At 41.4% G+C, this 17,484-nt stretch overlaps 1 protein-coding gene across 1 annotated transcript in view; it reads right to left on the bottom strand.

The window, feature by feature from the left end:
* Window positions 1-17,114, bottom strand: part of ercc3 (excision repair cross-complementation group 3) — a 38,369-nt gene extending 21,255 nt beyond the window's left edge. Inside the window, exons 1-4 of the mRNA XM_069196355.1 lie at window positions 16,937-17,114; window positions 9,642-9,844; window positions 7,729-7,965; window positions 6,334-6,383 (exon numbers count right to left, since the gene is read on the bottom strand). Of these exons, the coding sequence (XP_069052456.1) occupies window positions 6,334-6,383; window positions 7,729-7,965; window positions 9,642-9,844; window positions 16,937-16,964 (518 nt within the window). The 5' untranslated portion in view covers window positions 16,965-17,114. The remainder of the gene's footprint in view (window positions 1-6,333; window positions 6,384-7,728; window positions 7,966-9,641; window positions 9,845-16,936) is intronic.
* Window positions 17,115-17,484: the final 370 nt, after the last annotated feature.

Below are 17,484 nucleotides of genomic sequence, written 5' to 3'. Positions count from 1 at the left end.
TTGTTTTGGTGCCAGCGTATGTCATCCAATTCGGTGCTGATCTTCACTGATAAGGTAAGGTGATATAAAAAGCTCTATAGGACTGCTACCCTACTCACTTTGACAACTAGTTTCAACAGTTGACAAGCATTGTGAAATGGAAAATGTATATTAATCAAATTGAATCTCTTTACAACTACTTATTTGAAATGACCAAAAAATGATTTATACATTAAATATAAGGCTTATTTACTTGAAAGCAAAAAGTATTAAAGTCTTTCTAGGCACGAATTACCATTTAAGATTAATACTGATCTTTAGAAATTACCAGAATGTGTAAGATTTAATGTTGTGGCCTATAATCTCTAAAGACATCATTTACACTTTTAAGCTCCTAAACCAAAGCAGAACACGTCAGGAAAAAAATAAGCTGATTTCCTGGATAGAGGGACTAGTGTGTTATGGAAAAGCACGAACATAAGAGCTGCAATTATTTGCTCTTAGCTGGCGAGTTACAAATTTAAAGAGGACCGGCAACGTTATTTTTATATTTCTGGGTTAGAAAGAATCAGTACTGATGAATACATTTCAAACCAGAATGAAAGTAAAATGTACGCATAAACATCTAAAACCTTCAATTTACTTGACAAAATAAGCCAAATTTCCAGGTATACACATCACGATGTTCTGTGGTCCAAAACAAGGAAACAAAACATCCGTGTCACTGCCACATGATGTTGCCTTATTGTATTACATTGTAAGGTAATTGCAAAATACGTTGTATCACAATTGTACTGTGAAAACATCTCTTAATCCAACAGAAATACTGGGTTAAAATGTTTTGGAAGGAGACGATTTGCTGATAAATGATCATTTTACTTGTCAATTCTGCATGCAGATGACCTTAGAACATTTCTGTGGTTAAATATCTGCTGCACAACCTGTACTTATACATGACATTAGTCATTACAGTGACTAGTGAGCAGGAAGGGCCGTTCCACATTGCGTTTCATGCAATCCATGGGAACTATCGCTCTCACTCGTGGCCAGACTAGCAGTTTGCAACATGTCAACGTACTGTATTTTCACTAAGTTTGCGATTTTGTGCTTAATTTGAAATTGTAAAGTTCTCCTATACCGTCACTGGCTTGAGAGACTTCTGTGTGGAGTTTGCATGCTATTCTTGTAGTGCCATGGATGTTCTGTGTTATCTGGTTTCCTTCCAAAGTCCATAGACATGCTGTCTATATTGCATCTCTAAATTGTCCTCCAGATGAGAGGCTGTGTACCATGTAATAGGCTGCCATCCTATACAGACTGTATCCCAGCTTGTGCCTACTTTCAAATGGGTCAGGCTCTGGTGCACTATGACCCTGTATTGAACTGAGTTGTAATGGAGAATGGATGGATATATATATTTATACTGTATTTATCAAAAGAGGCTGTAGGAAGAATTCAAGAAAATTGATATGTAGAGACTTAAGTACTTGTTTTAACCTCAGCCCAAATATTGTAAGTACTGAGACAAAGTAGAAACGCATGCTTCATCTGATAGACTGTCAGTCATTACTCAGGTGTAAGAGCTATCATCGTCTCCACGAGCAGACAGTGAATTAACTTTTGCTTGTTCTATGTGTAAAGAGACACAGTTTCCTGTCTACTGAATATCTCTTTCACTCTGTACATATGTGTGCATGGGCAGATATTTTCCACTGATGAACAGAAACATAGGGTTTCAGAAATGCAAACCACCCCTCTGTGCTCATGCACCACTTGCAGGAAATGGATCATTTTGTCACATGGCCTGCTGTGTGGCATTTAACAAAGCCTACAGCAAACAGCAACTGCATTACTTGAGTTTTTTCCAATGGAAACCATGAGTGCTCTTAACTTTATCATGACATTGACAGAGACATCAAAGCAATATTCATGGCATACAAATCCTTGTCATCAAAACTGTTGGGTAATTTAAGTCCAGATATTTAGTAGTTACAACGATCTCATGCTTAGTCATATGCCAAGGTGGTTGCCCTCCAAAATATTTTAATTGATAATGAATGTACAGATGCTAATCACATGTATGTACTGTATATGAAGTGAGTATGAGTATGATCTGTTGTAGAGTTGAATGTAAGGACTGAGTAGATTGTATTAGATTAGCATCTCCTGGTCTCGCTCTATGATCACCAAATTTGCCCTTGTGCACTTTCATTTTGCCAACCCTTGCAATGTTTTTTCATTCCCACTCATTCAACTCAAAAAGACAAAAATGACTTTTCGCACTGAGATTTAATAACTAGTCCGAGAAACTGGGATTGCAGTTATCTTGTAATGATGACTTCTTTAATCATTTAAAAAAGCAGCTTGTAAAAAATGAAAACGGAACTGATTTTCTGTTATATATTTAAAAAAAAGAACACAGCCCCAAATAAATATCATGTGTGTGTAAACACACGTGAGGACATTTTCGGAAAGAGAGTTATACTGAAATGGCTATCAGGTTTGTACGGTGTAGGGGAGGTGACAGGCTGGAGGAAATTTGGGGATAATGTGATGCAAGCAAAGTGATGGAAGAAAAAGTAACAAGAGAAGAGCTTTTGTTTCTCAAAGCCAATTATGTATTAGTCTTTTTTTTTTAAATCAGTTTTTTTTGTCCTTACTGGACTGCGGTGTTGGAAGACTACAGCACAACCTGATCACTGTGCTACTGGATCTTCCGCAGATGAAGCATTGCACTGAAGGAGATGTTTTTCTCTTTTTCTGGACTGTGGTATTCATGGCAGCAACAAATCCAGTCTCGGACGCTGATCGGCATGTTCAATGAGATCCACAGGGATTTTATGATGCAGACAACAACTCATAATAGGTTACAAAACATGAGAAACTGTTCTCTTCCCCCATATCATGGGAGACTTCACCTTTCCGAACATTCAAGAGACTGGGGAAAATGACATCATTTCAGCTTCCCCCTCGCTCCCTGAATTCTGCAGTCTCAATCAGCATAATTCTCAACGGGAAACCCAGAACTACAGAAAACAAAAACCTGCCTTTTCAAACAGTTTTTGGTTTTCACACACAAGAACAAAACTTTCATGGCTTGATGTCAGATACAGATTGTTCTTCTTTTCACTCTAAGGACCACAGTCATTTTTGCATATGTGCTATTTTTTTAAAGAAAAGGCCAGTATTTACCACCCCTTCTCATTCTCTGCAGTGTTAGGTCAGCATATACCACTGACAGGCTGGACTAATTCTCAGAACAGACTGCCTGCACTATCTACTCACTCCAGAAAGCCACTGGAGAAATGGAAGTACTGTGTGCCTGGTATTTAATACATGTGAAGCCTCTTATTTGTCTGGTCCACAACAGGTTATGCAGCCGGCTAAAATTTGTAACAGCTGATAAAAAACATTCCTTCAAACAAACATCTATTGTGTCAGTGCTGCTCGAACCAGCATCTGTGCTACTTTGGTTTCTGACGTATTAAGAATTTTTTTTTAAACTCAGACCCTCCACATCTAGGCAGGCGATCTCATTCGTTTCTGCCGGTTTATGCTGTTTAAACCAACCTCTGAGCTGCAAAGATGAAGATAAATTTTTATGAGTGCAAAAACAAAAAGGCAGTTATTTTGAACATCACCAGAATATTTAAAAATCGATTTTATTTATTGGAGCTGTCTGTCCAATGGATCATCTTAAAATCACAGGTTGGGTTGGCTCTCTGTGCAAAATGTAACCAGGCTACTAAGACCCATATTTACCACTATGGTAAATATAAAATAGATGCATACAAATCCTTGTCATCAAAACTGTTGGGTAATTTAAGTCCAGATATTTAGTAAGTTACAACGATCTCATGCTTAGTCATATGCCAAGGTGGTTGCCCTCCAAAATATTTTAATTGATAATGAATGTACAGATGCTAATCACATGTATGTACTGTATATGAAGTGAGTATGAGTATGATCTGTTGTAGAGTTGAATGTAAGGACTGAGTAGATTGAATTAGATTAGCATCTCCTGGTCTCGCTCTATGATCACCAAATTTGCCCTTGTGCACTTTCATTTTGCCAACCCTTGCAATGTTTTTTCATTCCCACTCATTCAACTCAAGACCCATATTTACCACTATGGGGAAATGTGATACATTTACAGGTGTACACTTCCCCATTATATTATCTTTAGGTTATTATAATTAACTTCACCATAATTTCAGAGACCAAAACTTTGTATCCCTTTGGGACAACAGACGCATGATGTTCATGATCCACTGACCTAACCAAACACTAGCCAAATGCTTTGTGGAATTACTGAACCTGCTTTGCTTCACAGATGTGGTGCTGTTCTTTAGAGCAACTGTAACTCCCCACCTTTTTACTGCCAAAAGCATGGTTAAAAACCTTGGTCACCTCTGGAAGCGGCTCACCCGTCTTTATAATTGATGAAACACATGAGATGATGGCAGCAGCAGAATGAAATCTGTTCTGAAGTCTACAATATTTTGTTACAATTGTCCCGATTGCAAACCCCTCCTCTTAAGGGCGCTCCAGCCCTTCCTCGTTCTGCCTCATTCCCTGCACCTGTTCCTTATTCCAGCCCCGTTTCAGTTCCCCCTTAAAAGCCAGATGCAGACGATAATTGGGGCTCTACATTGACTCCTGGTTCATGTGAGCCCGGGTCCTGATGCGTCTGGCTCCGTTATGCTTTTAACTTTCCTTTCTTGTTCCTGTTCCCGTTCCCCCTGCCGGTTCCGACCCGGTTCCTGTTTTCAAACTCCTGACTCGGATGGATCGCCTGGCCATGGACTCATGCTTGTTCTTGTTTTTGGATATCTCTTTGGACTCTTCCTGGATTGTTTGTCTCAGGCCACATCTTCCCCGTACACCAGCGCACCAAGGACACGCCCCGTCTCCATTCCCGTCTCCTGCATGACTTTTCCCCTGTGTTTCCCCACTACTCCGGATTGTGTCGTCTGCATAGGGCCCGGATAGAACTGTTTTGTGACAACAATGTTTTGTGTACACTGGCAGAAATTAATGCCACATTTGCTTTGTAATGATCAGCAATGTAATACTCATTTTGCTGCCACAGTTTGGGGTCTGTAAGAACCTTTCTTCACTCCAATTTAACCATGAGGCTGCTTCATGAGGGGGCTAAGTGATGTCACTCTCCAAAAAACGAATCGCAGAAGCCAAAGCAACACAAATACTGCGGGGCTTTTTTTTTGGCAGCGGACTCAAACCAGCAAAATGCTGCACAAGCATGCAGCACAAGCAAATGAAAAGAGTTTCCAACATTTGCGCTGTTGTAAGGGGCTGAGTGACCTAACTCTTCAGAAGCAATGCTTCATATATCTGAAAACCAAATCAGTACAACGCTCATTTCAGCGGCACTAATGATATGTTTGCATTTTGCAGGACTGCCTGAAGAAAACTGAAAAACATTCGCTTTTTAATTTTTAATGCCGAAAAACATGAAATTCCTTTCATTGAAGTATAAACATTACATATAGTTTATTTCCTTGTTAAATCAAAATGAAAGACAATTTGCATAACCTAATCTATTTCGAAATGGGTTTTTACTGAGCATTTTAATTGTGTGCATCTTGTTAAAGCTTGCACTTTATTCTTTTTTTTCCCAAAAAGTAGTGCTGGGCGAAAATTCAATAACGATAATTAGCGTGATATAATTTTCCTCGATATAATTTTAACAAAAGTTCGATAAATGTTCGATATATATGTTTATGCTTTGCGCATGATATGCGCATGCGCACAAAATACTGCGCGAGTGCGCGTGCGTGTTGCAGACTGGGCAGCTAACGTGGTGTTGCTTACCCACACGGTGGTGGCTGACAGGACTGTAGTTAGAGTGGAGAAATGAGCGACACTGAAGCAAATGTTGTGCTGCCAACGACCAGCTCAAAGGACGATTTTTGAAATGATACTGGCAATCAGCACAGACTGCACATAACTTCACAACTGTCATGTTGAAACCATATATGCAGTACATCTATCAGATCACAAGTGAAATAATTAAACAGACTTCTTTATAGACTAAACTTTTTGCTTTGTGAATGTAGTTAGCGTCAGAAAGCATTTATAGGACTTTTTTCTACCCTATTCACCTGTAATCGTATGAATAAATGCTCAATTTATTAACTTACCACATAACTTTTCTATTTATCTGTTTTCCACAGTCATCTTCATTCATGTGTGACTATTCAGCACGAATAACTAAGACCAACATTTTTTAAGTTTCTGAATGATCCATTTTCAAATGGCTTAATCACAGACATATTTTTGGAGAAAAAAAAAACGTTGAATTTATAACCTGTCTAGCATCACAGTACATACCTGTTGTGTTTCAGCACCAGTTTGACTTTGCCATAGCTCACTGTGCAGAGCTAGGAGGAAGACAGAAAAATGTACCATATGTTACCAAAATATTCTTCAGTTCAATATATCAAACAGATGCGTGCTGCTGCTGCTGTTTGTTTAAAATCACTTTTCCACTTTTTTGCCATCCAATTTTGAAGAATAAATAATTTACCTGCGGTCTGAAAGTGGAAACTCACGTCTCACAGCACTGAAAAAACTAAGGAAAGAACAGTAATGCTGCAATCAGGGACACACCTTACGTCGTTCAAAGTTCAACTCAAGAACGTAAAAAACTTGCAAAAGCATCGCAGGAAAGTCAAACTTTAGTTAATATATGATAGCCACGAAAATTAAATGTAATCTCCCAGACAACAGCTGCACTTTGTTTTTCATTACATACGAGATTCTACACTGCTGTGTTTTTCTTAAGCTTTCCCTCTGTAGCAAATAATCCTGTAGGAAAGTTGGCCTTAGTAAGGAAATTTAGTAGGGCCTACATACTACAGCCAGCAGCCATATCAAACTGCAACTCACAACTGGGAGCCCACTGAAGCCAAGCAGGTGTGAGCCTGGTCAGTACCTGGATGGGAGACCACCTGGGAAAAACTAAGGTTGCTGCTGGAAGAGGCGTTAGTGGGGCCAGCAGGGGGCGCTCACCCTGTGGTCCATGTGGGTCCTAATGCCCCAGTATAGTGATGGGGACACTATACTGTAAACAGGTGCCGTCCTTCGGATGAGATGTAAAATTGAGGTCCTGACTCTCTGTGGTCATTAAAAATCCCAGGGTGTTTCTCGAAAAGAGTAGGGGTGTAACCCTGGTGTCCTGGCCAAATTTCCCATTGGCCCTTACCAATCATGACTTCCTAATACTCCCCATCTATGAATTGGCTTCATTACTCTGCTCTCCTCCCCACTGATAGCTGGTGTGTGGTGAGCGTTCTGGCGCACTATGGCTGCCGTCGCATCATCCAGGTGGGGCTGCACATTGGTGGTGGTGGAGGGGAGTCCCCATTACCTGTAAAACGCTTTGAGTGGAGTGTCCAGAAAAGCGCTATATAAGTGTAAGCTATTATTATTATTATTATTATTATTATTATTATTATACTACATAGGGCCACTTTGTATTTCTATTGCAATTATGATGTTTCCTTTATCTCACCAACAACTTATAATATCCATGTGCAACACTGAATTGCAATAATCTCCCCTTAACATTTATCTTTAGGACACGGTATACATTTAGGTTGTTCTTGTCTAACCACACATCCGTGTTAGAACTTCAAGAACCTGCGTGACGCATCTTCAAATCAGAGATGGTCCCTTCCCTGCCAACTGAAAGAGGACATCGGAGTGGGGCCATTTCCCTCTCACCTTGATGAACTGAATGATGCCATCAGGGACCGAGGTCTTGCTGAGCTTCTGCAGGTACTCAATGATGTCTGTCGTCTGCAGGCCCACACTCACGGCAGCGTACAGAGAGTAGGCGGTCAGCTTGTACTCATGAACGTGAGTGGGCCGGCACACTGGCTCAGCAATAGCCACCAGAAAGTCCTGGGCATACTTGTACACTGGAGAGAAAGCCTCCAGGAAGATATGTCCATCTGGAGCCTGTGAAGAGATATACAAAGTCATCCAACTAATTCAGCTTTTTTTTTCCCCCTATCCCTTTCAAGCGAAGCAGCGCATAACACTTTATGCACCTTACAACGTCGACGAATAGGCAGAAAAAATTCAAACCTGTCAACATGATCAAACCACAAAGCTGAAAAGAACAGACATAAATGCAAATGACATCCAGGTGGATTTCCGACTGAAAAACATGTGTTGTAACATAAAGAATAAGGTTCTGGATCCCGAGATGAAGTTAAACAGATGAGCTTATTGCATGCAAGGAACAATAAAGCCGGAGTCTTGTTTCCCCGCAAGAAACAACAAAACCGAAGTATTGTTCTAAGTGCCGGTACAAACTTTAGGTTTATATAGTCCTTCCTTGCTGCTCTGATTTGTCATTCGTTATTATGGTAAAGGGGGGAGGTCATGTGTTTGACCAGTTTACAGTTTTTTGGCCAAATGGTCAGGGATTAAATCCCAGGGGGTTCCCTAGCTCTCATAGCTGGTATCTGGAATCCTTATCAGTTAACCCCCTTTCCTGCCATAAACCCCTGTTGCTTGGAAGTCTAATCTTCATGCAGAAAGGACTTAAACTTAACATCTTGTATCTTTCTTCATATGGAAGGAATTGGTGATGTTGCTCAGCTCTGTCAATGCATTTGGGCAAAAAATGAAATGGTAGAAATCAACTAAGTCCTGTACTTAAGAACTATGGAATTTAATGTAGGTTTTTAGAGTTGCGGTTCTACTATTACTTACCCGCAGGTCTGCGTAGGACACAGCCCTAAAGAGGATTCTGAGAACAGCCACACTTACAGGGAAATGTGTGGCACCCTCTCCATGCAGTTGTTTGGATCAAAAAAAGCTTCTTCAGGGGTCAGCTTTTAACTCCCTGACGCACCACAGAGAGCTTCAGGAGATCCTTTTTGCAATCCCTGCACTGAATTTCAGACTTTTTACCCTGGACTTGCACTTTTCTTGTCGAAGGGAAAGTGCACTTGCGCAGTTCGATCAGCTGAGTCAACGTATCGCATCAGGGGAACTGTCATGTCTGTGTAGTGTTTTTATGATCTTTTAAGCGTATGAGCTGGCAAGTGAATTTCGACCCTGGGGGATAAACCGAGTGTTGTATCGTATATTGCTGCACTGGCTCTTTCCACTTTGCCCTGCCATCTGAGCCTATCTACACCAACTTTGGCTTGTCCTGTGGAGTAGTAGCTAACACTAAATTGGTGATCATCTCCTTTTTACTTGGAGTTACCACTTTACCCTTGCTTTCCTAAGACCAAGTGACACATAAGCCCAGCAATCTAAAGAGCTATATTCTCAATAGCTGTCCGAGCCAGCTGGATCTCATCTCACATAGACACTGCTTCTCTGTGTGGCTTTCCACAGTAGGCCGACAAGCCAGTTGATCAATGAGGGTGTAACAGTTAGGCTGATAAACTGTGACCAGATGAGAGTGTTAAGCAGTGGAGAATTTGCTCCTCCACCAAACTCTCTAATAGAAACAAACAAATACTGAGAATTGGCAATTCTATAAATCTGAAAGCAACCACTGTCTTGTTTTACGGCTTCTTTTTTTGTAATCCAAATAAAATAAATTGTTACAAATTGCTATCACCTGTCGCGATGAGTGTCTAAGGCACGGATCCAATCTTCTAAAAACTTACCACCCAAATGGGGCGAGAGGGGTGGTCCGTTTTTAAATTCATCTGTGAGCGATAGTCTTTGGCTCCATATTCGTCTGTCCTGGTCCCGGACTCGTCCACCTGTTTCCCGGCCGCTGCTGGGACGCCTTCCTGGGACTCACTGCCCATGGGCTCTTCCTCTTCCTCGTCCTCATCGTGAGGACGCTTCTTAGATTTCTTTTTCTCTGAAAGAGCAGTTTCACACGCATCGGACACGCTGAAAGCACACTCCACTTGGAGATGGAACCGGCTGTCAACTTCTTAGCCATGATAACTAACTGCATCAAGCTAATCTAATAATAATAATAATAATAATAATAATAATAATAAGTAGGTAGATGCATCAGCTACCTACTTATTATGCATCAGCATCCCAAAACCAAAGATATCCTGAAAATTAGGATCACACCTTCCTTCTTCTCTTAATGACAGACTCACCTCCTTCTAATCCTCTCTATTCATTTGCAGGTTTTGATTTCACACCTCTCTTCCAGCTCTCCCAGAGCTGTAGATATTCTTTCTCCCCTGTTACCCACCTCCTCTCAACTACCCTCTTATTTTACTCTCCCGTGCTTTATCAACTGCAGGTCTCCCTTTCTGCTCACACCTGAAGAAGGCTCCACAGCCGAAACTCATCATGGAATAAACCTTCACCTGTTCCACCATCTTCATCTTCATAATATCCTTACCTGTATATAGCGCTTTTCTGGACACTCCACTCAAAGTGCTGTACAGGTAATGGGGACTCCCCTCCTCCACCTCCACCAGTGTCGCAGGCAAATTCATTTTGAGTAGCATTAAAAAAAAAAAACTCACAATCCAGTAGGCTTTGCTCATGTTACAGACTTACAGAGGTTATTCGCTTGAGAAAGCTTGTGAAAGGCAAAACTGGGCATTTTCATTTTCATCAAAATCAATTCCTACTGTATTTTCCAATTCTCTCTTAATATATATCCTTAACGAAATCGTATTTTCTGAAGAGAGGCATTCAGGTTTTAGGATGAAATGTGTTTTAAAAAAAGTGAGAATCTACTATTCACTCATATAAAAAATTAGATTTACAAACGTTTAATTTGGAAAAATATCCTCTGTTTCTCAGCTTTTACTTTATTTTAAACACCACCAAATGATATACAATCAGAATTACCCACAGTGCCTTGTGAAAAGTATTCACCCCCTTCCTCCCAATTTATGAATTATAAAGGATGTATAAACATTGTTAACAGAATATTTTTCATTAAACACACAATAAATAAAATTGTGCTCCACTATAAGAAAACACATTTTGAAATCTGCTAAGAAAATTAGGCAAGAAAGTCACAGGTGGCAACTACAGTCAGAATGAAAACAATGCTTATGTTAGTAAAAAATAGCTTTAAATTAAGATTTCTCAATGCCGTTCGGTAGTTTTCAGTTCATCTAAAGGGGAACTAATAAAAGACCAAGGAGATAAACTGGAGATTCCGGCTTAGAAGTGTATAAAATAGAGAGCATATTTAAATAAGCCGTGCTTTACTTCTGATGGGCACTGTTCATTACAAGAGGCAATTCACATTAACGCAGGGCAAACATCACAACAAATCCCAAGAAGGTGTCCAGATTGCCTGCTCCTAATGCCCTCTATCTATTTCTAGTGGCACCAAAGAAACTATATCGCCGTCCTTTCAGAGAGGATAAACTGAAAGGTGAACAAAGTTACAGAGTCAGAACCAAAAAGCGACTGTTAACACGCAGCACATTTTGCCTTATTAAAAGTCAACTTGGAAAGCACTCCCTGCAAATTAAAAGCCCTTCTTCAAAACTTCTTTGGCCAAGGAAATCCAATCTGCTGAGTAGCATTCTTAACAAAACAGCCTACAGCAAACAGGCTTCTGATGGGAACCGTGCTGACTGTTCCACTATCGATATCATTCTTGTTCTGCAAACTCTTCTTGACGAAAGACTACCCTGACAATACATTGCAATCAATACATTGCAATAAAAATCTTCTTGGCCCCCCAAAAAAGCAGAACTGCACCAGTATTGAAATAACTTTTTTTTTTCTCCCAAGAACTCCTAGAGACAGTATAGGTCTGAGCAAAAGCATACATACTGCCTTGCCTGACTAGACATAGAAACTCTATTTAAAGTTTTAGGCCTTATCTAGCCCCTGGTTTGGTTAGTCGATCACCAGCCACACCATAAGAGCAGCTACAGAAACATGTTCCCTTTTGCATGCTCATATACTGTATCAATTCTGAAGGCAGCTGCTAGGAAACCTTATCAGAGGAGAATTTCAAAAAGGACCTAGCTTAGACAGTGTGGTGCCTCAACATAAAAGAAAGATTGTCCACCAAGGCCATAAGTATGCAGATAATACTCTTTTCAACCTTTTACACTCATTCATGAAATGGCTAATACCAAGACAATTCTCACTTTCCTAAAGTATCATACTAGTGATGGAATTAACACGGAAAACCTTGGACAGCTGCTTAAACATCAGAGTGTAAACCTGAACAGCAGCCGGCCCAGATGGCATCTCTCCTCATGTCTTTAAAACCTGAGCAGGTCAGCTATCTCTTGTGTATAGAGACATTTTTAACCTCTCTCTGCCCCTCTCAGTTGTACCAGAGTGCTTTAAGAAAACAGTTGTGCCACTGCTCAAGAAGACCAAGGTAACTTGTTTGAACGATTACTGTCCAGTAGCACTCACTACAATGATCACGAAATGCTTACTGCCCAAATAGGTCAGTTGATGATGCCATATTTTTAGCACTAGATACTGCCCTAGAACATTTAGACAGGTGAGGCAGCTATGTAAGAATGCCGTTTATATATTACAGCTCGGTGTTTAACACAATTGTTCTCACCAAGCTGGTCCCAAAACTTAGGAATCTGGGCTTATGACACTTTACTTATAACTGGATAGTAGATCTCCTGAAGGCCAGATCTCAACAATATCAACTGGCAACAATATCTCCCCTACAGTGAATCTAAACACTGGAGCTCCACAAAGCTGCTGTCTCAGCCCTAGGCCATACTCCTTGTTCACCTACAATTGTACAGACACCTACAGCAGCAAACACATAATTAAGTTTGCAGATGACACCACTGTTATTGGGGGCTGATCAACAACAACGACGAGTGCGCATACAGGAGTGAGGTGGGGCATCTTACAAGATGGTGCCTGGACAACAATCTGGCCCTGACTGTCAACAAGACAAAAGAACTCATTGTGGACTTCAGGAGACCCAGAGGGAGTCGTGCCCCAGTTGGCATCAATGGCTCACCAGTGGAAACTGTCAACTGCTTCAGGTTCCTCGGCCTGCAGATCTTCACCGACTTGGCTTGGTCTTGCAACACTGTAGCCAGTCTGGAAAAGGCACAACAGCACTTCTTGCAGGGCCTAAAGAAATACCGTATGGGGATGCAGTTCCTCATGAACTTTTACCGCACCATAGAAAGTGTCCCCACTAGTGGCATCACTGTGTGCTACAGCAATACTACAGCGCATGACAGAGATAATAATAATAATTGTTTACACTTATACAGCGCTTTTCTGGACACTCCACTCAAAGCGCTTTACAGGTAATGGGGACTCCCCTCCACCATCACCAATGTGCAGCCCCCACCTGGATGATGCGACGGCAGCCATAGTACGCCAGAACGCTCAGCACACATCAGCTATCAGTGGGGAGGAGAGCGGAGTAATGTAGCAAATCATAGATGGGGAGTATTAGGAGGCCATGAATTGATAAGGGCCAATGGGAAATTTGGCCAGAATGCCAGGGTTACACCCCTACTCTTTGCGAGAAACGCACTGGGATTTTTAATGACCACAGAGAGTCAGGACCTCAGTTTTACATCTCATCCGAAGGACGGCACCTGTTTACAGTATAGTGTCCCCATCACTATACTGGGGCATTAGGACCCACATGGGCCGCAGGGTGAGTGCCCCCTGCTGGCCCCACTAACACCTCTTCCAGCAGCAACCTTAGTTTTTCCCAGGAGGTCTCCCATCCAGGTACTGACCAGGCTCACACCCACTGAACTTCAGTGGGCTGCCAGTTGTGAGTTGCAGGGTGATATGGCTGCTGGAGATGTGATACAAAGTGTTTCGGCAACGGCACCAAGGATTATCGGATCTGATTTACCATCAATCATTGAGATTCACACCATCCGCTGTCAGAATAAAGCCCAAAACACCCTTCAGGATCCCAGCCATACCGGCCACAAATTGTTCACAAAGTAGTACCGCAATATTAAAGCGCAGACCACTAGACTTAAGAACAGTTTCCATCTTACTGCAATGCCCATCCTCCACAGCTTACTGCACTGCCTCAGACTCATAGTGCATATCTGCGCACTGCACTATTTGCATGGTCCACCATGTTTATTTTTCCCGCACTACGCCAGATTTATTGTCCCCCAACACATTTACTCTTCCTGTTGTTATTACTTACGTGTGAAATGTATTGTCTACATTCTAAGGCGTTGTCTATTGTACTGTGCACGTCCTGAGAACTCAGCACGAATAAGAATTTCAATGTACATATGTCAATAAACTCCTCTACATCAGCTTGTCTGAAAATTCAGGTTGTCCAGTAAGCGGTACTTACTGGACATTTGTTCTTAGCAAAACGGGGCCTGCAACACAACCTGGCCCTACACAACAAATGTTTGGCCTATTAATACGAGGCCTGAACTGCAAACAGCTACTGTTCACAACCCTGTTAATCCTACAATACTTCACTTCAGCATTTCATGACACTGGGACTCTCCTGGAAGTCTTGAAGCTTTCTAGCTACTGTTATTATTTTACTAACCGGACACCAGATGATAATCTTCATCAGTGCTGACAGTAATTCATCAGAAACATATCAATATAGGTAACAACTTGTTCAAAAATATGACATCCATATGAGGTTGAAACCATCTCGTAACTTGATCTCAACAGATCTCAGAAGCAATGCAAGTCTAGACATGGTCATTAAGATCGTTAAGGAAAACTTGGTTGCTGCTTGAAGTGGTGCTGTGGCCCAGCATGTAGCACTATTTGCTCTGGACCAGAACTTTCAACTATAGTATTTGACAACGGACACTGTCCTGTAGATAGCTGCAGTCATTTGGGTAAGACCTAAAATTATGGTCTTGACTAACATCTGACTGTTAAAATTCCCATGGCAAAAGTAGGGGTATTAATCCTGGTGCCGTGGCTAATTCCTGAATTAATCTGATGTGTAGGGAGAATGCTGTCTGACACTTATCAACCAGGTGGGTGCAGCATTACAGTACTTATAATAACAAACTTTATTTATAGAGCACCTTTCATACAAATAGCAGCTCAAAGTGCTTTACAAACCCAGCGCAAAAATAAAATCTTCAAATTCAGAGACATACTTTCAGTTGTAAAGGAAAACACAGTCATACAGTAAAGCAACATATTTGTCAATTTTATGCTTGAAAATATATAAAACAGAAATTAGGAAAGTTGTCATAAACAAAGAACAATAAAAGAGAAATAAAAAAAGAGAAAGAGAAAGAACAAAGAACCATTTGAACTAAAAGCTAAATTAAAAAGATAATAACAAACCACAAGTTCCCTTAGTGCTGTAACATGTAAATGGGCACATTAAAGTAGTTTAAGTAGGAATATGTTTTAGGATTATTGCTCTTGCAGATTTGTATCAACAGTTTAGATTCGGGTATAGTTAAGTTCATCCTTCGGATGAGACGTAAAACTGAGGACCTGACTCACTGTGGTCATTAAAAATCCCAGGGCGTTTCTCGAAAAGAGTAGGGGTGTAACCTCGGCGTCCTGGCCAAATTTCCCCTTGGCCCTTACCAATCATGGCCTCCTAATAATCTCCATCTATGAATTGGCTTCATCACTCTGTTCTCCTCCCCACTAATAGCTGATGTGTAGTGAATGTTCTGGCGCACTATGGCTGCCGTCGCATCATCCAGGTGGATACTGCACATTGGTGGTGGTGGAGGGGAGTCCCCATTACCTGTAAAGCGCTTTGAGTGGAGTGTCCAGATTAAAGCGCTATATAACTTTAAGCAATTATTAATTACAGTGAACTGTATCAGGACAAAATGTGGAGAAGGGTTCTGGGTACAAGGACTTCTCGGGTAGAATTAAAAAAAACTGAAAAATTGGAATTAAAAAAATTCAAAAATTCAAAATTGAGGCACGTAACATAATGGAATGGGTTAAATGAAAGCCCTCCTAAAGAAGGTTTTGAGTCTAGGTTTGAAAGATTTCAAGGAAAGTGACCCTCTGATATCCTTAGGGTAGAGTTCCAGAGCTCTGGGGCATAACAGGAGAAGGTCGTGTCACCCACAGAGTGTAGACGGGCTTGGGGGACAGATAGGAGACCAGAATTAGACAAAAGAAGGTTTGCAAGGTGGGGGTAGGAACACAGTAAGTCAGACAGGTATTGAGGTGCCAAGCCATGCATTCTGAATTTGAAATGAAACCTGACTGGATGCCAGTGCGGGTACTCCAGGACAGGAGTAATGTGATCACTTGCACACGACCTGGTCAGGATTCTGGCTGCCGAGCCCTGTCTCACCTGCACTGTCATTGCGGTCAGGGGTTAGGTCATGCTCGTCCACGGGTTTCTTAAAAACAGAGCAAAAACCTTCGGCAGCATTGATATCGGCAAACGTCTGTCCGCCGGGCACATCTCAAACCTAGACAGCCATCCCGAAGAGAAACTGCATTCAGCCGGCATCTTCAGCTTTTCAGGAAAGTCTCTCGCCTTCTCCCGCAGCACAGCCCCTGAGGTAGCAGGGCAAACTATTCGTGAAGCACCTAATCCACGTCCTCCAACTTAACCCGATGGAAGGTAAGCCTCCTCTCATCTGTCACGGGAGATCTCAGGCTTCACGAAAGACTCCCTTCGTTTTGATCAAAATCAGACGTACTCGGATCCGACCGCAAACTCGCCATAAAGCTCCTTCACCAAAACCTTCGTCTGGGGGTCGGATATGAGAAAAGATAGATGTCGATCAACTTGGCTCACTCGTAAAACAGTACGGATTGCACCGGGGAAACGTTCACTTAAGGGAGAATGAAGACCAACGACTGTCCTGGTCCTACTGTAGGTAGGCAAAACATCGCGTGCGTGCATGAAGCAAACTAGTTTATTTTTTATGCCTTGTTAACAGTATTTTTCCCCCGATTGCTACAGGTCATTGCTATGCGTCATTACCAGATCCGAGGGAGTTTATTGTACTACCAATAACAATGGTAACCAGAAGAGATAGCACCTTGAATGACAACAACTCACCTCGACCTCCCTTGTCCTTCTTCACCATAATGTTAGACTTACACAACTACAATGAATTAATTACGACGACTCGGCTTTCTTCATTTAAATTCTTGAAGACTTTTGCTGCCGATTTCTTACAGACGCCACACAACACATCCGACAACGGAGGCTGCCATATTTGTTAAATGAATTGCGCATGCTCGGTTAGTTCAAGTCCCAAGCAAATCCGGGAAATGACTGTAGGTCACATATGGGTTTGAAAACTGATTTGAAACTGTTTTTTAAAAAAGGAAACCTTCTAGTGGTTCTTGTCAACATTGTGGTATTTGAGGTGCTGGAATTAGTGTTTATACTATTATTAAGTTTTATTGCATCATCCCAAGTATTAAGTTTTTTTGCTACTGTCAATTAATAACTGGGGCATGCATACAGTAATATACATATTATTGTTAAAGCGACAGCACATTTTAAGGCATTACTGTTACTAAGGAATACCTAATTGCTGTTCTTATTCCGATACATTAACGTCAGCCATACGCCAAAATGGCGTGTTTTCAGCCATCGGT

This window comes from Lepisosteus oculatus, chromosome 12 (assembly GCF_040954835.1).
Source record: "Lepisosteus oculatus isolate fLepOcu1 chromosome 12, fLepOcu1.hap2, whole genome shotgun sequence".
NCBI lineage: Eukaryota > Metazoa > Chordata > Actinopteri > Semionotiformes > Lepisosteidae > Lepisosteus > Lepisosteus oculatus.
The sequence above is the reverse complement of the archived record's forward strand: the minus strand, read 5'-3'. Positions and strand labels throughout refer to the sequence as shown.